The following is a 25,999-nucleotide window of genomic DNA, read 5'->3' as shown; positions in this document are numbered from 1 at the left end:
CAGCATGAGGGAGTGGTTGGCAACGGGAGGAACTGAGGCCCCTGCCTGACCCACATTGCACTGTCCCCTGTCCCATCGGCCTTCATGTGCACCTTTCAAGGTTCAGGTCAAATGTCAATCCCTATTGAAACTTTAACCAACTGCTCTGCTGTCAATAAACTCTCTGTCATTTCCACCTCCCCAAACATGTTATCTATTCATGGTGGAAGCATGAGTTTGCAACTAGACAGACCTGAGTTTGGTGCTGTTTGCCATTTACTAGTTGTTTGGCCTTGGATAAGTTACTCAGGCTCTCTGCGTCTCAGTTCCCTCCCCTGCAAATGGGGAATGTCAATAACTCCTCTCTTAAAGAGTTGTGACAATGAAAGCTGATAATTTATCCAAGTGCTTAGCAGCGTGATTGGCATAGCACAGACACCCCAGAAATGTGGACTGAGAAAATGAGTGAAAGCTAGCTAGATGTCAGCATCCTGGGGTCTGATTCATCTCTAGGGCTGGGCACTAGAAATCCAGCAGTTAAGTACTTTTAGACTCAAATCATCCTTAACCCCACCTGTGTGATTTTATTCTTTGTGCATATGAAGCTGTTTTGTTTTCCACTGTAATGTACTGGCTACAGCTGCAGCAGAAGGGAAAGCTTTGAAGGAAGTGACCTTATTTACATTTGGGTGTTAGGCTGACCCCACTCTAGACACTGCACTAAGTACTTTCTTTATATTACACCTTCGAGTCCTCATAACTCTAAAAGGTACACACAGATGAGGAAACAGAGAAACTGAGAGGATGAGGAACTTCGTACATGAATTAGTCCCTGTCTGATTCCAGAGCTCTTGTTCTCACTCATTAAATCTGATGCCTCTTGGAAGAGCAGAGAGGGAAAATGTCTAATTGTACAGGAAGGATGCAACTGACGCTTTCCTTAGCTTGCAGAGGAACAGCCCAGGAGGTGGAGTGATCTTTGTACCTAGAAGCATGTGTGAGAAGTCCTCTGCATACATAATTAGAACAAAAATCTTTATATTATTTGTATCAAAAAATAAGGTTTTCTTTTTTCTTTTTTTTTGAGACAGAGTTTCAGTCTTGTTGCCCAGGCTAGAATGCAATGGTGGAATCTCAGCTCACCACAACCTCCAACTCCCGGGTACAAGCGATTCCCCTGCCTCAGCCTCCCGAGTAGCTGGGATTACAGGCACGCACCACCACGCCTGGTTAATTTTATATTTTCAGTAGAGACGGGGTTTCTCCATGTTGGTCAGGCTGGTTGCGCACTCCCAAAAAATAAGGTTTTCTTAACAAGGCTTCTTGGTTGATAGATGTAGAGATAGATGTGAACATCTATCTCTACACTATCATCAGCTTCAGCTCCCAATTCTTAGTGCGGCAAATGTCTACGTGGCTGAACTGGACAGTGAGCGCCGGGGTTCATTAAGTGCGAGTCAACAGGAATTTTCTGGAAAGGATCAGATTATTTTGAATCTTGCAGATGCCAGCCCCACATAACTCAATGTTAATCCATCCTGCTTTATCCATCTGCCCCTCATCCTCCGGGATGAGATCTGCATGTACAGAAAGGGAAAGGTGCTAGAGAGAAAAGGTGTGGAATAAAACACTTGCATTCAGAAATGGAATTGCTTCTTCCCCTCAGTCTCTCGTTCCCTCGGAATACCTGCTGGGTATTGCTGGTCTGGAGGCAGTGGAAGAGAATGAATAGAAAGGGAGCAGCTTGGTTGGCTTGGGAAGCTTCTTAGATCAAATCACAGAAAATGCGGTGAGCAACAAGACCAGGCATAAATGTGACAGTGTCTCTGAAACACCTTGGAGCCTGGTTTTAGAATTGAGATTTTCTTTGTCACATATGCTTTTCCATGAGTCAGAAACCTCACTCTATTATAAGAGACATCTTCCTGTTAACGTGTCTACATGGGCCTCTTTTTCTGCAACTCCCCAGTCTGTATCGCCATCTATCTCATTGCTCATGCTAAAGACTTCGGAAACATCCTGTTCTTCTCTTTTACTCATTCCCCACAGCCAATCCATCAGCAGGTCCTGCCCGCCAGTCTCGTCCAGACACTCACACCAACCCCCTACCATGTGTTCAATTTCTGTCCACATCACCCCTAATCCCTATAAAACACAGGTGCCTCTTGGCTGCCCCTTTGCTTCTTGGCACATTGGGTAGGGAATTCCAGGGTCCTGGGCACAAACATGGACAAGCAGGGGTTGGCGTGGGCTCTGAATACTCACAGTACCTTGAGGCCGTGGACTCCTCACCTCAGCAGAGGCTCAGCTGGGGGAGGCCGGCCGGGACCTCCTAAAGCTGGGGTCCCTGTTGTCAGGGCAAAGAAAGGGATGCCCTTGATTCTATCTCCAACTCTCCTCCTGAATGAGGGTACCCACTTCTCCCTTCTCCACTGCCAGCATTCTAGGCCAAGTCATCAACGCTGGTTCATGCTCTCACTGACCCCTCCCTGCTCTCTATTCTCCTCGCAGCCCCCAGAGTGACCTTGTAAAAATATAAAGCAGATCATCTCAACACCTTGCTGAAAACCTCTCCCTCATGCTTAGAATAAAATCCCAACTCCCTGACCTTCTAGGCTCCCTCTGGGGTGACTGGGTACAGTGGGGAGGGGCACACACTTTCGGTGACTATCCTTGGAGTTAATGGCATGAGGTTTGGCACCAGACAGCCTGGGCTTGGATTCCACTGAGCTACTTTTTACTTGTGTAAACCTGAGCAAGTTACTCAAACCTCCTAAGCCTTAATTTCCTGGTCTATAAACTGGCGATGATATTGTAAGTAGCTGCTTCATAGAGCTGTTGTCAGGATTCATTACGATGTTTATGAAAAGTGCTCAGTACATTCACTTTCAATACTAGCTGATAAAAAGAATCCTAACAATAGAAAGATTAACTTAAACACTCAGGGTCTCATCTTCAAATATTAGCTTTTCATGTCCTTACTTGGCTGATAAGCCATGCTGTCTATAAACTAAATAATTGAAGACAAGCTAACAATTAAATTAAATAATAAAACTATAAAATTAATAACTAGAAAATATCCAGAATACCATGATAAGATTGTCTAAGAATTTTTTTTAATCATGTGAAGGGCTACCGCTTTTTCAGAGTGAGACTCACACCTACAATATCCCTGACCTGCAATTGTCCAGCCCCTCCAGAGCTGGAACATCCTGATTGAGTAGCGGAGCCATTATATTTTCAGCTAATACCCATTTTATGAGTAACATTCTGTAAAACCAAAATTGATCTTCCCTTAGTTAACACCCACCAGTCTTGTTTCACCCAGTGGCATTCCTCAGGCAGAGCAACTTCAAATAAGTGCAGATGGCTGTCTTGTTCTCCACTGAGCAGGCTCTCCTAGGGATGAAAGCTCCCAGGTCCTCAACCCTTCCTCACAGTACATGGTTTCTAGCCCCTATCATTCTGATGTTGCTTTTCTGAGCATGCTGGTCTGGAAATGTCTCTTTTGAAAGGGGCTCCTCAAAGTAAACATTATCTTCCAGAGGTGGTCTTGGCATACTGAACAGAGTCAGATGTTACTTCCCTTTTTATTAACACAGTCAAAGAACACATTACCTTCCCTGGAAGACACATTTAACTGCTTCCAGTCAACTAAAATCCCCATGCTTCATGCACACTTCCTTCCAGCCATGCCTTCCCATCAACATTTATCTGTTTTGTCTCATCCATTTATGAGCGGGATTTTACATGTATTCCTATCTACTTCATTTGATTGACATCTTGATACTTCTTGATCTGGCCTCTCTAGATCATTGTGGATTATGATTCTATCAGCCACTGGCTGGCATATACTGTTTCAAGTCACACAAGCATTGCTTTAGCAGGTCATCCATGCTAGTCACTGACAAAGCTATTGAACAGAGTCCTGCCATCTGCTATCCGGATCTGCCTTCAGCCTCACAGGGGCTTATTAACTACCACTCTTTACCCTTGATCATTAGACCAGTGTGGGGGACATACCCTAAGGTGGCCTCTAGTGACTCATACCCTTGTGTAATCCCTTCCCCTTGAATGTTTGCTTACAGCCCATCTTCTGATGCCCTGAAATTCTCTTTATGTTAAACTACCTGAGGGTGAGGACCATTTGGTTTCCTTTGTATACCCCAGACTGCTGAGCACAGCATCTTCCACATAGTACTTTCCACTTAAAACTTGTGAAAATAGTTTGTGACTGGAAAATACTGTTAATATATGGTGCTACAGTTCTTCAACTGTAGACTTAATCTGAGTCAAGGACTTTTAATTTATATGGATGATCTGGATAACAGTAAAATTCAGATTATATGCATGTATTCATTTATTTATTTGTTTATTTAGGAGATGGGATATTGCTATGTTGCCCAGGCTGGTCTCAAACTCCTGGTCTCAAGCGATCCTCCCACCTCAGCCTCCCAAAGTGTTAAGATTACAGGCATGAGCCACCACACCTACCAAAACTCAGATTTTATAAGCAAGACACATCGTTTCCTTCCTCTGTGACCTTACAGTTACTCTGATGGCCAACCATTCATCTACTCATGACATGTAACTCCCTTAATGGTAGCTTTGTGACCTAGAAGACTTGATCTTGGTTTCAGAGGAGCCCGATTTATATTGCATTGAAATAGCTCAAGGACCAAGAAAATTCAAATTAACCAACCTTTCACTCAACAAATAATTACTGGAGCCCCTTTAAGTACTGTCCACAGATTCTTAGTAACACTTCTTTTCAAGATGTGGAACTTAATTCTACTTGCATTGAGTGTGGGCTGGACTTAGTGACTTATTTCTAAGAAACAGAATACAGTGGATGTGATGGTGTGTGGCTTCTGAGGCTAGTATGTCATGGTATCTTCCTTCTTGTTCTCTCTCTTGAATTCCTTGTTCTGGCAGCAGCCAGCTGCCATATTGTGAGGACACACAAGCTATTTCACACAGCAAGGAATTGAGGCCTCCTGCCAAGAGCTATGTGAACAGGCCACTTTAGGAGCAGACCCTCCAGCCACAGTCAAGCCTTCAGATGACTGCAGCACTGGTTGAGATCTTGACACAACCTCATGAAAAACAGTGAGTCAGGACCATCTAGCTAAGCTGCTCTTGAATTGCTGGTCCACAGAAACTGAGACGATGAATATTTATTGTTTTAAATTGCCAAGTTTTAGAGTAACTTGTTATGCAGCAATAAACAACTAATACAAATACAAATTCAGAATTTTGACTTACCTTGTAGTATTGTAAAATTCTTGATGAGCTGACCATGCTTGGAGTCTACTAGCTTCATTTCTTCCATAATCACTGATAAGTTGGCTACTTCAGTGTCTAACCTCGACCTCATCAAATCTTGTTGCATCCTGAGAGAAACAGAATCCAAACGGATGTTGGCAAGGGTATTATTCAAGGAGGTCAGATCATCTGTGTGTTTGGTAAGGGTATCTGTGCAAGTGGTCCTGACTTCATTTAGATTGCTGGTCAGCGTCCGCAGGTGGTGGGCTGTGTAACTGATATTGCTAATGATGTTCACAATATCCGTCTCAAAGAGCTGGAAGCGTTCCTCCAGTTGGTTGAACTTGATAGCTGTTCTATTCTCTGCATCTTTGTGTAAGTCCTGCAGGTCTTTCAGGTTCTGTTCGTTGGCTTGAGAGATAGTGGAGATGTTCTCCATCTGACCTGTGAATGAGTTGAGCTGGCTGTTCATATCCTCCAGGGTGTCGTTGTTGGCTTTGGCCAACGCAGAGTTGTTGGCAGCCAGCGTCTGCAAGCTCTGCACTTTCTCCTTCAGCCAATCCGTGTCCTTCTTGGCTTGAAGAAAAACCTGCTGCAGATTTTGAAAGTCGTTCTTGATTCGCTGGATAGCCTGGCTTGTGTCATCCACAGACCGCTGCAGATTCGTGATGAGGTTCCTCTGCTGTACCTGGGTCAGGTTCAGGTTGTTGAGGTTCATGATGACCACGTTATGAGAATACATTTGGTTCTGCAGATTGCCCTGGAGCACGCTGGTATCTTGCTGCAGATTCGTGACATAGCCATTATACGCCTGGAGGGTTTTGTTTACAGTGGTGATGAGGAAAGAGTTATTCTCCAAAGTTTCTTTCAATTGACTCTGCCTGTCCACCAGTGCATCCCCGCTCGCCTGTAACTTCTCCAGCGTATCCTTGTTCTTGCTGGTTTTTTCTGTAATCTCACGAAGTTGCTGACGGAGATCTAGAATGTCTGATCTGAAGGTGGAGAGTTCTGAGTTGGTGCTGATAGCTTTCTTCCCAGTTTGGTCACCTGGAATAAGAAATATCTGTGACTTACATTGGTGGTATGGAGAAGTGTTCAGGCAAGGCCAAAGATCCTGAACACACTTAACTGGTATGCACTGTATTTTAGATGCAAAATTGGCAGTGTAAGTGAACAGCTCTGCATTAGTAAAATGTACATATCTGTTAAAACTGGGTCCTGGGGAATCAGAAAAGATGCTCAGAACTAGGAATGACAAACTTGGCTGAACACTTTTCTCAAAGAGGGAGGGGGAATTTACTAGATTTTAGGGCAGTGGGCAGGATGTCAAGAAGAAGAAAACCTTTTAGATTTCCCAATTTTTTTTTTAATGAAAGCAAAAATCAAGGAATAGAATATGCTAGGATCTTTTACTTTATAACTTAATTTCTACAATTCTATGTAGTTTAAAGTATTTCAAAAATGCTCAGTAAATTCCTATTTATATGACAGTTTTTAATAAAGGGTATTTGTGGTTTTTTTCAGTCAGGATTGATCTTCAGATATTATTTGGCGCATAATAGTTTTTTTGGCAGGACATAATTCCAAAATTGACCCTTAACTTTAAAATTTAAGCATTTGAATTAAATCATGAGGGAAGACTCAACATGCAACACAAAAATTGAATGTCCTTCCGGGTGAACGGGGAGTTTATAGCAACATCATTCTAAGAAGCTGTGGTCATTTATGTAGAGTCAGGGGATTTCACTTAATGGTTTAGTCTTGTCACAGATTACCTAATTTTTTCAGGTCACTTTCCACTGCTGTGAGCTTGTCATCATAGGTTTGGCGAGATGTCTCCATGCCACCTGTGACATTGTCCATCTTCTCTACAACTAAGATTTGGAAAATGATGCATTAGTATACATACCTGCTCATATTTTATTTTTCAGTTTCAAAACAAGAGATCATTTCATTATGGAACAAAGGAAACAGACTGAACAAAAAAAGTGTAACTGAAATCAAATATAGGAAAGAAAAGCCATCTTTCTGGAAAAATAACTTACTTGTCACAAAACCCAGGGGTACAATTTACTTAGTTGAGAATTGTATGTTCTTCAGTATTCTTATGATTCTGTAATGCCTTGGATGTTTCAGAAATCATTTGGAACTAATTTAAAAATTTTCATGCATTTTAGAAGTCCCTAATCTGCTATTTCTTATATGAATTTCCATAGATGAAGGCACAGCACACTGTGATAATTTACAAAATGTTGTCACTCATCAGCTTCCCTAACATTCTTGGCAGGTGGGACTCATTTACCTAGAAGAGGATTCCATTGGCAAGGAAAAGCCAGCTCAAGTCTATACACAAAATTGGCATAGAAAGGTTGCAAAGTCAAGAGTGTCTGCCACTTTTTGTTATGAGTTCCACCACAAAGCCCTGATAATCTGCTTTTTGTTAGTGACAACTGATTCTGTAGTTTGTCAATCCTCAAGTAGATGCCCGAGTGGTGTTTCCAAACAATGATTTGCCAAGAAGTATTTTTTGGTAGTATTTACTTGATTGTATATGATAGAGAAAGTAATGCCACTGATAGGGTTTGGCTGTGTCCCCACCCAAATCTCATCTTGAATTATACTCCCCTAATTCCCATGTGTTGTGGGAGGGACTTGGTGGGAGATAATTTGAATTATGGGGGTGGTTTCCCCTATACTATTCTGGTGGTAGTGAATAAGTCTCACAAGATCTGATGGTTTTATCAGGGGTTTCCACTTTTGCATCTTTCTAATTTTCTCTTGCCGTCTCAAATATTAATCCCCAAGACAATGGGAAAAATGTCTTCAGGGCATGTCAGAGCCTTCCTGGCAGCCCTTTCCATCACTGGCCTGGAGGCCCAGGAGAAAATGGTTTCGTGGGCCAGGCCCAGGGTCCCCATGCTGTGTGCAGCCTAGGAACTTGGTGCCCTGCTTCCCAGACACTCCAGCCATGGCTGAAAGGGGCCAATGTGGAGCTGGGGCCGTGGCTTCAGAGGGTGCAAGTCTCAAGCCTTGGCAGCTTTCATGTGGTGTTGAGCCTGTGAGTGCACAGAAGTCAATAACTGAGGTTTGGGAACCTCCGCCTGGATTTCAGAGGATGTATGGAAACTCTTGGATACCCAGGGAGAGGTTTGCTCACATCATGGGCGGGATGTGCATGAAGAACCTCTGCTAGGGCAGTGCAGAAGGGAAATGTGGGGTCGGAGCCCCCACACAGAGTCCCTACTGGGGCACTGCCTAGTGGAGCTGTGAGAAGAGGGCCACCGTCCTCCAGACCCCAGAATGGTAGATCCACTGACAGTTTGCACTGTTCACCTGGAAAAGCCACAGATGCTCAACACCAGCCATGAAAGCAGCAGGGAGAGAGGCTGTACCCTGCAAAGCCACAGGGGTGGAGCTGCCCAAGATCATGGGAACCTGCCTCTTGCGTCAGCATGACCGGGATGTGAGACCTGGAGTCAAAGGAGATAATTTTGGAGCTTTAAAATTTGACTGCTCTGCTGATTTTGAACTTGCATGGGGCCTGTAACCCCTGTTTTGGCCAATTTCTCCCATTTGGAAAGGCTGTATTTACCCAATACCTGTACCCTCATTGTATCTAGGAAGTAACTAGCTTGCTTTTGATTTTACAGGCTCATAGGCAGAAGGGACTTGCCTTGTCTCAGATGGGACTTTGGACTGCGGAGTTTAGCGTTAATGCTGAAATGAGTTAAAACTTTGTGGGACTGTTGGAAAGGCATGATTTGTTTTGAAATATGAGGACATGAGATTTGGCAGGGGCCAAGGGTGGAATGATACAGTTTGGCTGTGTCCTCGCCCAAATCTCATGTTGAATTATATCTCCCAGAATTCACATGTGTTGTGGGAAGGACCCAGTGGGAGATAATTTGAATCATGGGGGCGGTTTCCCCCATACTGTTCTCATGGTAGTGAATAAGTCTCACGAGATCTGATGGGTTTCCACTTTTTCATCTTTCTCACTTTCTCTTGCCGCTGCCATGTAAGAATTGCCTTTTGCCTCCCACCATGATTCTGAGGCCTCGCCAGCCATGTGGAACTGTAATTCCAATTAAACCTCTTGTTCTTCCCAGTCTCGGGTATGTTTTTATCAGCAGCATGAAAACGGACTAATATAGCCACACTAAATAAAAGCTTCAGTTCTTATTCATTTTCAGAAGGCAGTAACTCTCTACAGTTATGAATTCAAGTACACGTTTCTAAAATGTTAAATAAGAGGATGTTTCTCCAAAAGTGATTTATGTGAGATACAGCTTCTAGCAGCTTGGGATCAAGTCTGACTGTCCTTCTTAGTATCAATAGCTTAAAAAAAAAGACTTCAGGCCGGACGCGGTGGCTCACGCCCGTAATTCCAGCACTTTGGGAGGCCAGGGTGGGTGGATCATTTGAGGTCAGGAGTTCAAGACCAGCCTGGCCAACATGGTGAAACCCCATCTCTACTAAAAATACAAAAATTAGCCCGTCGTGGTGGTACACACCTGTAACCTCAGTTACTTAGGAGGCTGAGGCAGGAGAATTGCTTGAACCTGGGAGGCGGAGGTTGCAGTGAGCCGAGATCGCGCCATTGCACTCCAGCCTGGGCAACAGAGCCAGACTCTGTCTCAAAAAAAAAAAAAAGACTTCAAAAAGTGGAACATGCTTTATATATCAATTATGAGCCAATGGATCCAATTTATTGTATTCATCACATGTTCTACCCACGCATGACTGTGTGAGATTCTCCTGGCTCCTCTCAGGAAGTAGTAAGTTCCCATGTGTTTGTGTGACTCAAAGTGAACTAGCTCCTTGGATCCTAGAATTGTCCCTGGAGAAGCTCACTATGTTTTCCCTCAAGGTTCTACCGTCTGGTCATAATGAAATGTGTGCACTGCAACAAACACTCTCTCACACGAGCCTTTCCATGTGTTCTCTCTACCTAGAATGTTCTTCCCTGTTTTTTTTTTTTTTTTTACTGAGCTAAGTCCTATTTGCTCTTCAAGACTCTGCTTGTCACTTCCTGTGGGAACCCTTTGCCGAGGTGCACCTTGCAGAATTCCCCTGGCAAGTAGTCCTTTCTCTATTATGGGACTCACTGCACTGTGCTGTCATGACTTATCTACTAATATATCCTTTAGGGCAGGAAAATTTACATTCAATTCCATCTCTTCCTCTTAGCTCAGTGTGTGGCACTTAGTAGGTAGTCAATGAATACATATTTATTATGTCATTTATTTATTTCATTTTTTATTAGACGGAATTTCACTCTTGTTGCCCAGGTTGGAGTACAATGGAATGATCTTAGCTCACTGCAACCTCTGCCTCCCAGGTTCAAGTGATTCTCCTGCCTCAGCCTCCCGAGTAGCTGGGATTACAGGTGCCTGCTACCATGCCCGGCTAATTTTTGTATTTTTTTTAAATATACTTTAAGTTTTAGGGTACATGTGCACAACGTGCAGGTTTGTTACATATGTATACATGTGCCATGTTCGTGTGCTGCACCCATTAACTCGTCAATTTTTGTATTTTTAGTAGAGATGGGATTTCTCTATGTTGGCCAGGCTGGTCTCGAACTCCTGACCTCAGATGATCTGCCCACCTTGGCCTCCCAAAGTGCTAGGATTACAGGCACGAGGGATTTATTTAAATAAGTAGCAATCTGCCTGCAGAGCTACAGGGCAAGCAAACACGTGTTTCCCAACCAACCCAGGGAAGCCTGAGCATTGGCAGTGAGTATGACATTTTGCTGAGTAATTATTATTTTTAAAATTACTACGTAGACACAGATGTGCAGTCCTAATAATCTGTACCTTAGCGTTGCTTCATAGGTACACATACTCCTAAATCCCTGGAAACTCTCAAGAATAAAATGTTTCATATGTGTTTTTAGCAAAGCTAATTTTTAAGAACTAAAATACAGAATGTTTACAGGTTTAGGTTCAGTTTTGATCCTCAAATCAAAACATATGCCTCGGTCTGTCCTCAAACCACATGCAGGATCTCAAGTCCTGCCCTTCTTTCCTGGAAGCCAAAGAAACCTTCAAATATGCTGACGGTCAGTCATTTTCTACCCTTTCTACTTTTTCTTCCATTTTAGTTTTGAAAAAGAGAGAACTGTCATGGACAGATAATTCAGGTTTGTGTAGAATAAATACAAAAGGGATAAATACATTCATTAAAAAAAAGAACAAAAAAAATCTGTCGACGTTTTCTTCTGTGCAGCAAGGAAACTATTTTCCCTGCCCACAAGTGCTAATGAACAGCTTACATGCATTGGGGGGTGTGTGTCTTTGTTTAAAAATAGGATCTGGTATAAAGCTGGAAATGTTAGGATTGCAATGCTGGAACCTGCTACTGCATAAAAATACCAGACTGGTGGAGATCCAGAACTTAGCCTTGCTGTAACAGCACACAGCACTTTTATGGCTTTTATTCTGAATTTATTAGCACCAATTCTCAATCAGGAATACAGTCGCAGAGCCATCCTATATTACCCTGGAAATTCCCAGTCTATAGACATAGACCTCAGTTTGTAGACCATTCTCATATGAGAAAAATGAGCAGGATACACAGAAGGGTGACCAGCAGTCTGGTTTCTCATAGGCTCCCCTGTATTGGGAACTGTTTCTTAAGGTAGAATTTTTCTACAGAATATTGGTGTTTCAGGTATTATACCTGAAGATCTGTCCCTCTTCAAGTATCCAAAGCATAATTCTCTAGGATACTCTGACAATAAAAACTTTTTTATAAAAGCACTTCGGTATCATCCCTTGGCCTGGGCCACTAACTTCTTCTTCCCTTGTCTTGACTCCACTTCTCCTTGAAGGTCCACTCCACACCTCACTACCCCATTGTACTCAGCCACACCTACAAGTTGATTCCACTGCACACCAACTGGATCTTTATTTGAATGATAATAATAATAGCCTCTATTTATCGAGTGCCTGCTCTTTGCCGGATGCACTACACCATCACTGCAGTTAATCCTTCCAACTGCTGTTTTGTAGATGAAAAGATTGAGGCTCATAGATGTTCAGGAACTTGCTAAAAATCACACAGCTTGTCAGTGACTATGTGGCATACCAGGCTGGAAGGTTTAACTCCAAAATCCATGCTCTTTCTATAACTCCATAAATACCAAATCTCTTTTGGTATTTCTTTTTCCTAAATCTGGTTTCCTCCAATAAAGAATCCCTTAAGGGGAAGAATTATTTCTGTTTATATTCTCTTTAAAGTTAACATCACCAGACGTTTACCAAGCATCTGCCACGTAGGTGGCATAGTACTGGACATTGAGGATTCAAGAGACACAGGCCATGGTCTCGGCCCTGAGGACAGAGCACAGAGCTCCTCCAAGCTGGTGCTCACATGTTTTTGTACCAGACTGATCATGGCACTGTGGGATAAATACTTCCTTTCTCTGGGACCTGGGGCTTTCCAGTAACATTAGTTACACTCCCCTGGAATTTAATAAAGGCATTTCTACCTTGAACACCATTTTAGGTTTCCTTACAGAAATACAGAAAATCTGATTGTAGGGTGTTATCCTGGATCCTAAAGCACTCTCCAGTGTGATTTGATGTGTATTTTGAAAGCCTAAATAGTAATCCAGTTGTAAATTGCTACATTGACCCAGCTTAGCAGCAAAGTAGACTACCAATGACTAGGAATGTTGAATTAAAGGAGATCCTTATTGAGAAAGATCCAGATTTCTGGCTTTTTTCTTTATCCTAATTACCTTTAGAAGGCTGCCTGTTGGAAAGGATAATGGAGTAGGATTTTCCTGTTCAGGAAATATTCTGAAAGAAACATGACACATTGAACTTAAGAGATGACTCCTGCTACGGAAGCTCTGTTGACTAATGATAAAAAGCCCGGGGCAGAGGATGTACCAAGCTCAACTGTCCAAGAACATGTTTTCTGCAAAGTGGCTGATACGCCTCAGTCACGACCACTGCACAGAGGCTGTCTGGGTGACTAAGCGATTCTCTGGCTTCTTCAGCAAATTCTCTTGAAGGAAGCTCATTGTATTCTAACTTGTGGCTACGTAAGTGACATGAAAGAAGAAAAGAACAATTTTGAGCAAAACAGTATGAAGTTGCCTTTGCCAACTCTGATAAATAAAAGTTTTTACTCCTTTCCTTTCGATTTCTCCTTCAGAGGAATGCCTTATTGCGCTTCTTTCATTAAATATTCTTTTCTTTCTTTCTTTTTTAATGGAGAGAGTTTCTCTAGACTTCAAAGGGGGAATGTGTGAAGGGAGAACTGGGTCTTATCTTTCTGCCTCTTACAACGTTGGGTCACTAGAATCTTACCAGCAAGAAAGAGGAGTCACTGTGTGAGTAAAGAGAAAGCACATCTGGAAAACATCGACATTTTTGTTCATTAATGGTGTGTTTGGAAAGCAAAAGTGCATGTTGTATTATCTTTTTTTTGTCAGTGGAGGCCTGAAGGAGGGGGGCAATGAAGGAAAGAAAAGAGGGGCAAGACATCATCTTGTCTCCCCTTGTACTTGCTCCCCATTATCTCTTCTTCCTTCATCTTGGTGAGACTGCCCCCACAGAACAGGCCAAGCCAAACTCCAAAACATTAGGTTTCCAGGTAGGGCTTTTAGGGGCAGCTATCCCCTAGATGTAGATTGGCTTAGAGGTCCCTGAGCATCTATCATTTGCCTTCATGAAAGGCAGCCCTAATGCACAATCTATCCATCCATCCATCCATCCATCCATCCATCCTCCCATTAATTCATCCAGTGAACTTTCCTGGGCAATGGTTAAATATCATGAGACTAGGTGCTGGTGGGAGATATAATAAATAAAAGGTAGTCTCTTGTCTTCATGGAAACTCGTAGTTTGGGTGGTGACACAGACAAGTCCACCGACTCTAATGACACAGTGTGACAGGGGCTAAGAGTAAATATTGGGTGCTATGGGAACAAACAGGAAGGGGCCTAATTCAGCTTTCAGGAGCTGCCATGTGTCTACATGAGACATGAAGGGTGGGAAGGAGGCACTTTAGCTGGAGAGCAGAGAAAAGGTGCTGTGGGCAAATGGACCAGCACACGCACAACACGCCAGAGCCAGGAAGGGCTTTCCATGGATAAAAAGGGAGGAAATATCTGTACCTTAACCAACAAACAGAAAAAAAAAGAAAGGGAAAAAAGCCTCTTCTTTGACTCTTTTTGTGTAATTCTGAATGCATAAATGTCCTAGACTTTATTTCCTAGCACAGGTAAAAATTACAAAATGTTATATATTTGCCAAACCACTCTCATCTCTCTTTTAGCAGTAACTGTGATTACACAGTACTGAGGCTTAAAAGTACTTATTAAATGGCTGATTTCAAGCTTCTCCTTTATCTTGGCTCACTAGGAAAAGTCATGGAGAAGTGAGTAATGACCTAAATAATCTAAACAAAAGGAAGAGAGATAGTCCGGATTACCTGGGACATGGAAAACCCTCCTTTCTCTCGCCAGGTTCCCATCCCACCTCTCTGCCCAGCGCTAATCATGATTTAATAGCCTTCCTTAATCACTTACTCTGTTTGCTGCTTCATCTAAAAACTTAAGATGCTCTGGGTTAGATCATGGTCTAACTCATCACAAATGGATAGAATGACCTGGTAATTTTCCAGATTTCCATTGTCCAAACTAATGAGTCAACACACTCAATGATGCATATTATTTTCCACGTATGTGGCCTTAGAGATGGGACTAAAAGTCTCGATTATACTGTGGATTTTTGACAGGTTTTGCCATTCTAACGGCTAGAGCTGTGTAATGTGGCTAGGAAGAAGCAAGGAACAGAGAGATACAGATATGATTTCCTGGGACCACCTACAGGAGAGATACTTCAATGACATCATCTTTGCTCATCCCAAACGCCTTGACAAGTAGCATTATTATTGCTATTTTACAGATAAGAAATCAGAAACTCTAAGAGGGTATGATTCACACCTGGGTATGGAGCCATGCAGAAGACTTAGCATGACCCCTGGCACAGTAGCAAGCACTTACTGAACATTCACAGTTGTATTAAAAATGTTAGGATCAAGGCTTGAACTTGGACTGTCTGGCCCTGACACCCATCTCATTCCAATACACACTGTGATTTCTCAGGAAACTGCTACATGCTGGAAGAAAGGTGGGAGGAATGACCAGTTGGAGGGAATACACTTGGAGTCTTTCTTTTCCTAGGTCAGTCTGTGGGCCACAGAGCAGAGGGAAGACCTGATGATCCACAGACTCCACGTCTGCCTCTGTTCTGAAACCAAATGGCCATGTTTGCCTCACGTGTCTTTTAAAGAAGGTTTCCCTGGCTGTTTTCTAGAAAAGGGCTTATGTAGTTCTGTGATTCTGAATCATGACACCTTCTACCTATGGTCTCTGAAAGGTGCGTGGGGAACTTACTGTGTCTGAAAGTCTGGAGGATTCAGGCAAAAATCCTGCCCTTACCCTAAACCAGATATGTTTAGGCCCAACATCCTATAAAGTAGGGTTGAGGTGGTAGTGCTGCCTCTGTGCTTAATTTCTACAGGGCAGTATTTTTATAGAGCTATATAAACAACAGTGACCACAGTGAATGTGCTGAAGAGAAAAAAGGGAATTAGTTGGCCGATCCCTGGGTGAAGTATGTTGTATCTCTGGAGATCTTGTGTTTTGCTTATTCTCTGTCAATACAGTTTTCCTGTGTGCTGACTCCAGGGTTTCCATAAAGCCTCCAAGAGATAAGATGAAAAAAAAAAATAGAGGAAGAAGGAGTAGCTAGAAATAGGTAGAAAAAAGCAACAAGGGAAAAAAAACTTTATAACTCTCAGAGAGGACCCTGATTATTGCTGAAATGAGTCAAAAGGAATTACTATGTTCCCCTTTTCAGATCTCATAGCTATAAGTTCAAGATACAGAGATGAAGTTTATCATGTTGCTATTTTGCATCTGAGTTGTATGAATGAAATACTTCGTATTTGCAAATATGAGTTTTCTCATGCTTAAATTAATGAAAGAACACTTGTTATTTGGAAGAAAAAAAAGAAAGCATACTTACCTTTATATCCCAAAATGGCTACTGTGATTGTTAGCAAGGCACACAAAATGTATAATAATATGATAGAAAACTTCAGTGCCCAGTTATTTTTACATTTGGTACATTGTGTTCCTTCCTGAATACCTGTAAGAGAAGTCAAATTTTAATAACAGTAAGCAAAGATGTCATTTAAAAATGTATCTTTTTGCATTTTGGTTCAAATATTGGGACTAAGAATAATTTTTACATATGCCTTACTATACTATGAGAACTATTTTGACAGTAAACACACTGCTTGAGCAACATAGGCACTTTAATATTACCATTCTATTGTTATAGCTGTATTTAATATGACTTAAAAATAGCACATAACATTGTTTCATAGAATACAGTCATGCATCAGTTAATGGGAATACATTCTGAGAATGGCATCATTAGGCAATTTCATCATTGTGTGAACATCCTAGAGCAGGGATCCCTAATTCCCAGGCCATGGACTGGTACCAGTCTGGTGGCCTGTTAGGAACTGGCTGCACAGCAAGAGTTGAGTGGCAGGTGAGCCAGCATGACCACCTGAGCTCTGCCTCCTGTCAGATCAGTGGCAGCATTAGATTCTCTTAGGAGCATGAACCCTATTGTGAACTGCACATGCAAGGGATCTAGGTTGCACGCTCCTTATGAGAATCTGACTAATGCCTGATGATCTGAGGTGGAGCAGTTTCATCCTGAAACCATCTCCTGCCCCCTGTCCATCCATGGAAAAATTATCTTCCATGAAACTGGTCCCTGGTTCCAAAAAGGTTGGGGACCACTGTCCTAGAGTGTACTTACACAATCCTAGATAGTATAGACCAGCGGTCCCCATCTTCTTCCCCAATTTTTCCATGGACCAGAGTAGGGGTAGGGATGGTTTCAGGATGATTCAAATGCATTCCATTTATTGTGTACTTTATTTCTATTGTTATTACATTGTAATATATAATGAAATAATTATACAACTCACCATAATGTAGAAACAGTGGGAGCCCTGAGCTTGTTTTCCTGCAAATAGATGGTCCCGTATGGGTGTGATGGGAGACAGTGACAGATCACAGGCATTAGATGCTTACAAGGAGCGCACAACCTAGATCCCTCACATGCACAGTTCACAATAGGATTCACGCTTCTATGAGAATCTAATGCTGCCGCTGATCTGACAGGAGGCGGAGCTCAGGTGGTCATGCAAGTGATGGGAAATGGATGTAAATACAGATGATGCTTCAATCACTCGCCCACCGCTCACCTCCTGCTATGCAGCCCAGTTCCTAACAGGTAACCGGTCCATGGCCCTGGGGGCTGGGGACCTCTGGTATAGACTACAACATACCTAGGCTCCATGGTATGGCCTGTTGCTCCTAGGCTCAAATCTGTACAGCATATTACTGTACTGATAGGCAACTTTATTTTTGGCAACTTTAACACAATGGTAAGTATTTGTGTATCTAAACATAGAAAAGGACAATAAAAATACAGTTTTATAAGTTTTATAATCTTATGGGACTGTCATCATCTATGCAGTCCATTGTTGACTGAAACGTTATGTGGCACATGACTGTAGTTTCAAATCAAATTCCATTATGATAATTATGGTGATAATTTCAATAAAAATCTATATGACAAAATATTTAAACATTCAAATTTACTTATTTCAGACATTATTAGGCCTATAGCAATTCAAATACAACAAAAAAATCCTATTGATCAGTCCCTTGATGTTTGTTTCAGTGGCATGCTGAAGTTGTTTCCTACTGGCTTGTAAGAGCCAACTGTTAAATTTGTAAGAATTTTGAGAGCTGGTTGTGAAACTGTTGGTAGCTTGAAATCAGCCCTGCAGGGAGTATTTACACCATAGAAATTGGCAAACACTACAAATTAGGATGACCTCCATTTACTGGCCGCAAACAACTAGTTTACCAGCATGCCACTGGTTGTAATGTATTATAACCTATGGCAGAAAATACAAGTAATCTTATAATTAACTGCCCAATATATAACAAATTTTGCATATTACATGTACACAAGAAACAGACACTGACCCTTATATTAGTTATCATAGTGATTTGAATAATGACTGTCAAACAAACAGAAAAACCAAGACAGTTTTGATGAGAGGAGGTAAATTTTTACTGCTAAAAGGTCGTTTTTGAAAAACATTCTTGTCTGAGTGGTAAACCAGCATCATTGCTGCAAGTGACTCCAGAAACCTTTAAAAAGAGAATTTCCATCTGATAGATTAGAAACACACACAAGACAAAGACTGTGGATGTTTTAATGTGAAAATCACATTGTAAGGAATATCAGGAGATTCCCTGTTTTCTTGACCTGTTTCCCTATGTGTGTCTTACTAATAGCGTCCCCCGGGAGCAACAGCACATAAAGGACTGATCTCCTATAACTGCGCTCAATAACTTTTGATGGGTAAGTCACGAGGATTAAGCCACAGTTGAAGTTTCTCTCCTTTGGTTTGTAATTTTACGCATAGTGCCCTTCTTCAGTGAAAAGAGTTCTTCAGCTGTGTTTAATGCAGAATGATGAGAGAAACAGCATATAACAATGACTTAAATTTAGCTTTCAGGGCTCAACCAATCCCTCTGGTGTTCAGCACATCCCTCTGGCTGTAGACACAAAGGGAGGAGGTGCATCTGTCAATTTCATGACTTACAGCAGTGCTTCTCAAACTTTGGGGTGCATCAGATTCACTTGAAGCACTCATTAAAATACACTGTTTCTAATTCAGGAGGTCTGAGAAGGGAACTGAGAATTTGGATTTCTTTTTCTTTTTTTTTTTTTTTTTTTTCTTTTTTGAGATGGAGTTTTGCTCTGTTGCCCAGGCTGGAGTGCAGTGGCACGATCTCGGCTCACTGCAACCTCTGCCTCTCGGGTTCAAGTGATTCTCCTGCCTCAGCCTCCCGAGTAGCTGGGATTACAGGCGCCCGCCACCACACCCGGCTACTTTTTGTATTTTTAGTAGAAACAGGGTTTCACCATGTTGGCCAGGCTGGTCACAAACTCCTGACCTCAAGTGATCCACCCGCCTCGCCGCCTCGGCCTCCCAAAGTGCTGGGAGTATAGGTGTGAGCCACCACGCCTGGCCAAGAATTTGTATTTCTAAGAAGTTCCCAGGTGGTGCTGATGCTGATGCTGCGGTCTGGGGACCACACTCAGGAACAATGTTTCTCAAACTTTAAAGTGCTTACACATCACACTGTTGAAGTACAGGTTCTGATTCAGTGCGTCTGAGGGAGGAGCTAAGATTCTACATTTCTGCAAGGCCTAGGTGACAACTGGTCTGAGGACCACACTTCAAGGAGCAAGAGTTTAGTTTAGAAGCTGGTCATGATGGATTGACCTTTGGTTAACCAATCCCTTGAAAGTGAAGCTGTAAAATTAGACTCACTGATCAAACAGACCTGAAGTAAATAAACTTCTTTATTATAATTTTTCCATTTTTCCCCTCCCCTTCCTTTCTGTCTTACTTCCCTATAACCATCTGTATGTCTCAGCACCATCTCTTATGTCTAAAACTGACTTCAGTTCTAGCCCTGCTAAACCAGATCTCCAACTTCCACCCAACTTTTCTTATTGTACTCAACTCAACTACTATTACTATCCCAGTCCCTCAGGTGGTTAAACTCAAAGACACCATCATTTCTTCTCTCATACTTATTCTCCAGTTCAGTCACAGGCCTTGTTAATCCTCCAGTGGGCTATTTTTCATCATGATCATCATCATCTACAGCTTGTTGATGTTCACTTACTGCCTACAGTGTGCCAGGTTCTGAGCTAGATCCCTTACACACAGCATCTCTAATCCATAAAAGGACTGCAAGGGGGTATCATGGTGAGAGCTGAACTGACACTCTATACATGTTGCAGTCAGGACTCCAACCTGTGTCAGGCTCTAGATGCCACGATCTCTCCACTAGGCCATGGTCCCTCTCTCTAGTCATCGTTTCCTCTCCATTTCCCCTGCCACCACCCTAGTGTGAGATCTTTTCATCTCAGTGGAAGCTTCCTCTTCCATTCCCACTGGAATCTAGCCTCACCCTTTATTAAAATACCACTGTCCTCATGACATTTGCTAAAAAGGAAAAAAATAAAACAACAAACTTTCAAGAAGGCACTCTTAACTAAAGGTTGCACGTATGCACACACACACTCACACTCCCCCCACCCCACCACACACAAGCACCAGTGCATAAGCTCTCTGTAATCTGATGGTATAAAATGAAAAAAGACTCTTTACATCCAATAAGGGTGAAAATATTTTTGAAATTTAGAGAAAGGAACGTATAGGTAGACCCACAGACACGCCACATTCCATGCTGAGAAACCATGAACTTGCTTTGGTGGCAACTGTGAAGCACAGAAGGGCGACAGACACGGGGTGCTGGCCTGACCTCCCGCTGAAGGACTGGGTGGCACTCCCATGGCTGATGGGCGGGTTTATTCCTTTTGGATTTTTGGACCATGCTGGGTGAGCTTCTTACGCCTCTTCAGGATGATTTCTTACATTCCACTAAGAGAACCTCAGAAGATTTGGTCAGAGCAGAGATTATAGTAGATGACATAATCTGGGAGCGAGAAGGTTGTGCAGAGGTCAAGCGTCATTGTGTCATTGATGGGAAAAGAGAGGCCCAGAGAGGGGAAGCAAGATCAGAAGCCACATGTCCTGACTCCAGCACACTCATCTTTCCCTCCCATCCTTCCCCGTGAGCTAGCCCTGTGGCCGCCAGGCCTCTGGCGCATGTGGTATTTCGTGCAGATCCGAGCCCAGACAACTGTCACTGGTTCACATTCCGAAGAGCTGGGGCACTTCCTCACTGTGTGCATTTCTCATTGCTGACTCTATCAGCATTTAATCAATATCAGATGGCACTGCCTGGCCTCCCGTTCCACTTGACACACTTTCTCTGTCTTGTTTTCCCCCTCCCCTGACTTCTTTTTAATAAGAATTCTGTTTTATCTTCCTCTCTGCCCTCCGCTGGGAGGACATCTGGCCAAACACACGGATGCCTACTACAAAGGGACCCTGCTGGCTCCTGTAGCTGGGGCACCCCCTCCTCCTTGAACCTAGATGGTTACAAAATAACATTCAAGAGAGATAACCCCCTGTTACCAGCCTTTGTAGTGTTTATTTTCTTAGCATTACTTTCCAGAGCCTGGGGGCTTTGTTTCCATGGGGAGTGGGGGTGAGCAGGGAAGGAAGGGCTGGGGACTGATATACAGAGTGCTGCAGATGAGAGATTTCAGTTCAGGAAGTGAAGCAGTGCTGCCCCTCACCATGAAGAGATTCAGCGTGCCAAAGAACCGGGCGCCAATAGCACATTTGAAATTCAGAGGCCTACAGGCAGCAAGGACCTGAAGGGTGCATGCCTTTCCGCTGCTTCTCCCTCTTGAACTATCTCCCGCTGAACTCCACTCTTGGCTCATGTTTTGAATGTATTTTCCAGTGTCCAAGTCTTTGTTATACAAAAAAGTGTGGGGGCCCAGTGAAGCCAAAATCGCTCTGGTTAACTCCTTGAGTATTCCACGGAAGTTCAGAATAGGCTGACAATTTGGTCCCCAGTGCCCAAACTCAAAGTCCCCTGGGCTGCCCTGGTTCCAACAACACATTTCAGGTAAGAAGCTGGCAGCGGGGGAATGGGGGCTGCTGATCAGTGAGCCGTTTGCTGGTTTGGGGAATAATTGAAACGCTCCAGGAATGACAGTGCAAAGGGCCAGAAAGAATTCACCAGCAAAGAGAATTCCTTTCTGCTGTGGTTCTCCATAAAGAGCCCTCCCAAGTGCTGTGGTCCAGTCTCAATCCAGTCTGTTTTTCCGATCTTTTTGCAGAAAAAAAAAGAGTCTCCTTCACTCTCATATTTTTTTTTGCCATGTATATCACTGAAGGTGGGCTTGTGTGTTAAAATGGATACACTGCAGATCCATCCCCTTCCCTGGTAGGTGGAGGGTGGCACTGTCGGTGAGTGTGGGACACTTCCGGGCTATTTTCATGATCACAAGTGTCTATAGCTCAGTGGTGTTGCCATAAAGATCATGTTACCAAAGAGAAGCTTTAAAAAGGGTCAATTGCAAAATCCAGAAAACCACAAGTTTTGATCTGAGATTCGCAGTGACCTTTTCATGTGGTTTTTTGACAGTTATTAATCTACTGCCTGGTGGTATAGATTCCCATAAACCCATAAGAATGATTTGGCTCTAACAGTAAAACGGATGATTCAAATAAATTCCTATAATTAAAATGCCCTCAAAAGCAACAAAACAATAAGAGTTAACAACCTGGTTAGTTGCTTGAATGTTACACAATATCACTGGAACAAAAGTTAAATACATAAAACACTTTATCCACCCAAATAACTAGATTTTCCTTATGATGAAGGCTATTTACTAAATGATGAAATATGGAATTAGTAAAAAAATTTTATTAGTGAGTAATTTAGTCCCCCAAATACAAATCCCAGCCCTGGACACCTTACTATGCCAAGTTTCCTAACGATGTGGATAGCCATGCAAATGGAAGCAGGACAAGAATTGGAAATGAAATCACTTTCTGTGCAAAGTAAGTGAAGCCTCACAGCAGCTCTGTATTCATAAAGATGTGTTCAAACTGGAAAAGTTACTTAGAAGAGAGTTTTATGACAGCATGAACTCTTCGACGTTCATTCTGAACTTACATTCAAATTCTGTGCATTTACCAAGGGTATAGTTTGTTTTCATTGAAATTTTTTCATGTGTATAAAAAGAAAAGGCAGTCAGTTCTGGTTTGGTTTTATTGTTTTTTTTTAAGATTATGCATTATTTATTTAAAATTTATAATTTATACCCTGCCTACTAAAAAAGAATTGTTGTAGGCAAAAACCAGATGTAACGGTCCCACTCAGAGTATACAGTGTCTGCCAGAATATATAGTGTCTCAAAAGAACGCCATTATTTTCTCTTTGTGGTTTTTATAAGAAATCCTTTATTAGATGAACTGTCCACAAATGCTTTCAATTCCAAGGAGAGGAATCCTTGCTCGCTGGGGAGCTCAACCATCACATCTCTTACAGTCGTCTCTCCTAGCTGGCCCCTTCCTCTTGGCTCTATTCCTATTCATTTTATTCTATGGGCACAGAGTGAACTGTCAACATTTCAGCAGCCTGACTACTTCATTATCTGGCACTACCATACAATGTCCTTCTGGGATTAAGTGCTGAATCTTTTCATTAAAAGGACTCATGAAAACGCAGCTCTAGCTTGGGTCATCAATCTGCTGTAGAATTGAGCCAGACACTGACTCTGACAGGTAATTGAGGAAGGCCATGAGACATTTCTTGAGTGGGTGAGAGTTTGCTATTGCTGTGAATGTGAAGAGGAATTGCTGAGGATGATGGCTATTACTGAGGACGTGATATGGGTCAGGAACCCTCTCCTGGTTACTCATAATGTCTTTAACAACCCTGCAGAGTAGGAATTCTGACCCTCATTTTACAGATTTTAGGAAAGTGGGGAGGTCAAAGATGGTGAGTACCCAAGCCAGTGAGTAGCTGAGCTGGGAGTTGAACCCAAATCTTTTGCATGTTGCTTCTCCGAGCTTCTTCATCTCCAGAAGCGAAAAACAAAACAAGGCAAGATAAAGGATGCCCAACAAGATAATCTAGAAAACGGACCGGTTAGACATACCAGTAGAAGTATTCTGTCAAAATAAAGGGGTGCAGAAACATCCTTTCACATGTTGATAGATAAGCCTTTCTCAGAAATAAGCAATAAAATGTAGTCTCCAGTGGGTTAACTATTACAGGCCTGATGCTTCTGTTGGCCATAATTTCTCCTTTATTATTCTGTGGTAACATACTTAAGCAGCAAGTTAATTCTGCCCTAAATAAATGCTCATTCTCTCTAGGAGAGGTCAAGAGTGGCTTGGAGGTTTGGCTGGTAAGGCATGTTAGCCCCTCAGGGGAATATCTCCCAACGCTGAGGGAGTTTTTGGAGTGAGATGAGCCAGGGAAAGAAGGTACCTTTTTAATTTCAAAGCAAACTATGGGATATGCAAGAGCCTTGATCAGTTTAAGCTTGAAATCAAAATAAATTGGTTGCCCCATGGTTTTCTTTTGAAGTTCTAGTACGCTTGAAATGAACCCCAAAAGCCAGCCTTCAATGGCTCCTTCATCTACAGAGCCAAAAAACTGCTTGTGGCTCAAGCTTGCAGGAGCTGGGCAAAGTAAGACAGAGGCAAGGAAGCAGGTGAAAGGAGGGTTTATCAGATGGTGATTAAAAAATTTATTTACCTCTAGCCTCTTAGCCCCCCTCTAAAAAAAAATTATCTGGAATACACTGGCAAAAATATTATTTTTTTTCTTTACCAATACCTCCTTGACCCCGTGGTTCAGGAATCCACAGTGATTCTCCAGTTGCTCCCGCAACCTCTGACCATGTTGGCACTCAGAATCTTGAGGCCGGGAGGGGCGCTGGTGAGATATCCATCTCACCAGTGAAGAAACTGAGGCCCAAGGAACTCCACTCCTCTCTCCTACTCCCCCCACCCCAAGTTTATACACTGCCAGCCTGGCTTTAGGGCTCGGGTTTTCTACCTCCCAGCTGGAGTTCCTTCGACCCCAGAATTCTGCCCACATCACCACATTTCATTCTTGCTACATCCTGTTTATTCATTTCTTCAAGGTGTAAGTAGCAGGCAGTAGTTATAATGGTGAACACAACAGACAAAAATCTATCTCTGCCCTTCTGGAACTTATATTCCAGTGGGAGTATGTCTTCATATGACAGAAGGTGATGAATGCTATAGTAAAAACAAGGCAAGCACTGAGCGAAGGGCATGTAGCGGGGAACGTAGATGTCAATTTTAAGTATGGTGTCTGGAGCCCTCTCCGCAGAGTAACATTTGAGCAAGAGTTTGAGGGAGCATGGGAAGGACCCCAGGCGCCTGCATAGCTATGGTCTCTGACAGGGCTCTGCTCATTTCCCCTCTGGGCTGTGAGATTTGCCCTTCTCCTCCCTGAAATGCTCTTCCCCTCTACCAACTAACTTCCTTTGTGCTTACTCACAGATTTCCTCCTCAATGCACCCTTTCCTAATTTGCCTTGAATCCCTAAGCACCTGTGTAGTCGATACTGCACACATCCACACTCCCCATGATCATCTTCATAGCTACCTCCTTGTACAGGCATGAGGGTTTTGTTTTTCTGTGGTGTTGCGTTTGCATTTCCCTAAGCAAAGGAGCACCCATTAGTACTCGGCACATCCTGCGGCTTAACAAAGGCATGACTGGAGTACAGATCTGGGCAGTGGGAAGTGGGCCCTTGCTTCCAGGAGCAATCTCCCTGCCCCCAAATTGGAACCTGCTGTCAGAGGGATTTCACAATCTCCTCTCGCACCTTTGTCTCCAGTCTTCTAGGTGATTTGCTGATCTCATGGTCCTGTGGGCCGGGGTATGGATGTCCTGGGAGAGGGGCACAGCTCAGGGGCCTGACAGTCAAAACACTGACACTGACGAGAGCCCCTTCCTCCCACACAGCCAAGGCTGATGCCACAGGGAGCAGCAGCCTCAAACCCGCTGGAGGTAGAGGGTGGAATGAAGGTTATGATGAAAGGAATGCAAAACACACCTTCAGACCCCTGCCCAGACTGAAGTGAGTCCCAAGACCCTACAGCATTTCTCCATTTTGTGGGTCTCGGCACTTCCA

The 25,999-nt window shown here is 42.9% G+C and overlaps 1 protein-coding gene across 4 annotated transcripts in view; it reads right to left on the bottom strand.

Moving 5' to 3' along the window:
• COLEC12 (collectin subfamily member 12) overlaps positions 1–25,999 on the bottom strand; it is a 181,367-nt gene that overhangs the window by 21,684 nt on the left and 133,684 nt on the right. For 2 of the 4 annotated variants that reach the window (XM_063653464.1, XM_063653465.1), the window contains exons 2-5: positions 17,281–17,318; positions 16,299–16,421; positions 7,020–7,118; positions 5,245–6,291 (exon numbers count right to left, since the gene is read on the bottom strand). In XM_063653464.1, coding sequence (XP_063509534.1) covers positions 5,245–6,291; positions 7,020–7,118; positions 16,299–16,421; positions 17,281–17,318 — 1,307 coding nt within the window. Of the gene's footprint in view, positions 1–5,244; positions 6,292–7,019; positions 7,119–16,298; positions 16,422–17,280; positions 17,319–17,643; positions 17,670–25,999 lie in introns of those variants that run through there. The other 2 variants (XM_063653466.1, XM_054460330.2) reach the window with 2 other exon arrangements.

This window comes from Pongo pygmaeus, chromosome 17 (assembly GCF_028885625.2).
Source record: "Pongo pygmaeus isolate AG05252 chromosome 17, NHGRI_mPonPyg2-v2.0_pri, whole genome shotgun sequence".
Classification (NCBI taxonomy): domain Eukaryota; kingdom Metazoa; phylum Chordata; class Mammalia; order Primates; family Hominidae; genus Pongo; species Pongo pygmaeus.
This window is presented reverse-complemented; position numbering and strand designations above follow the sequence as displayed.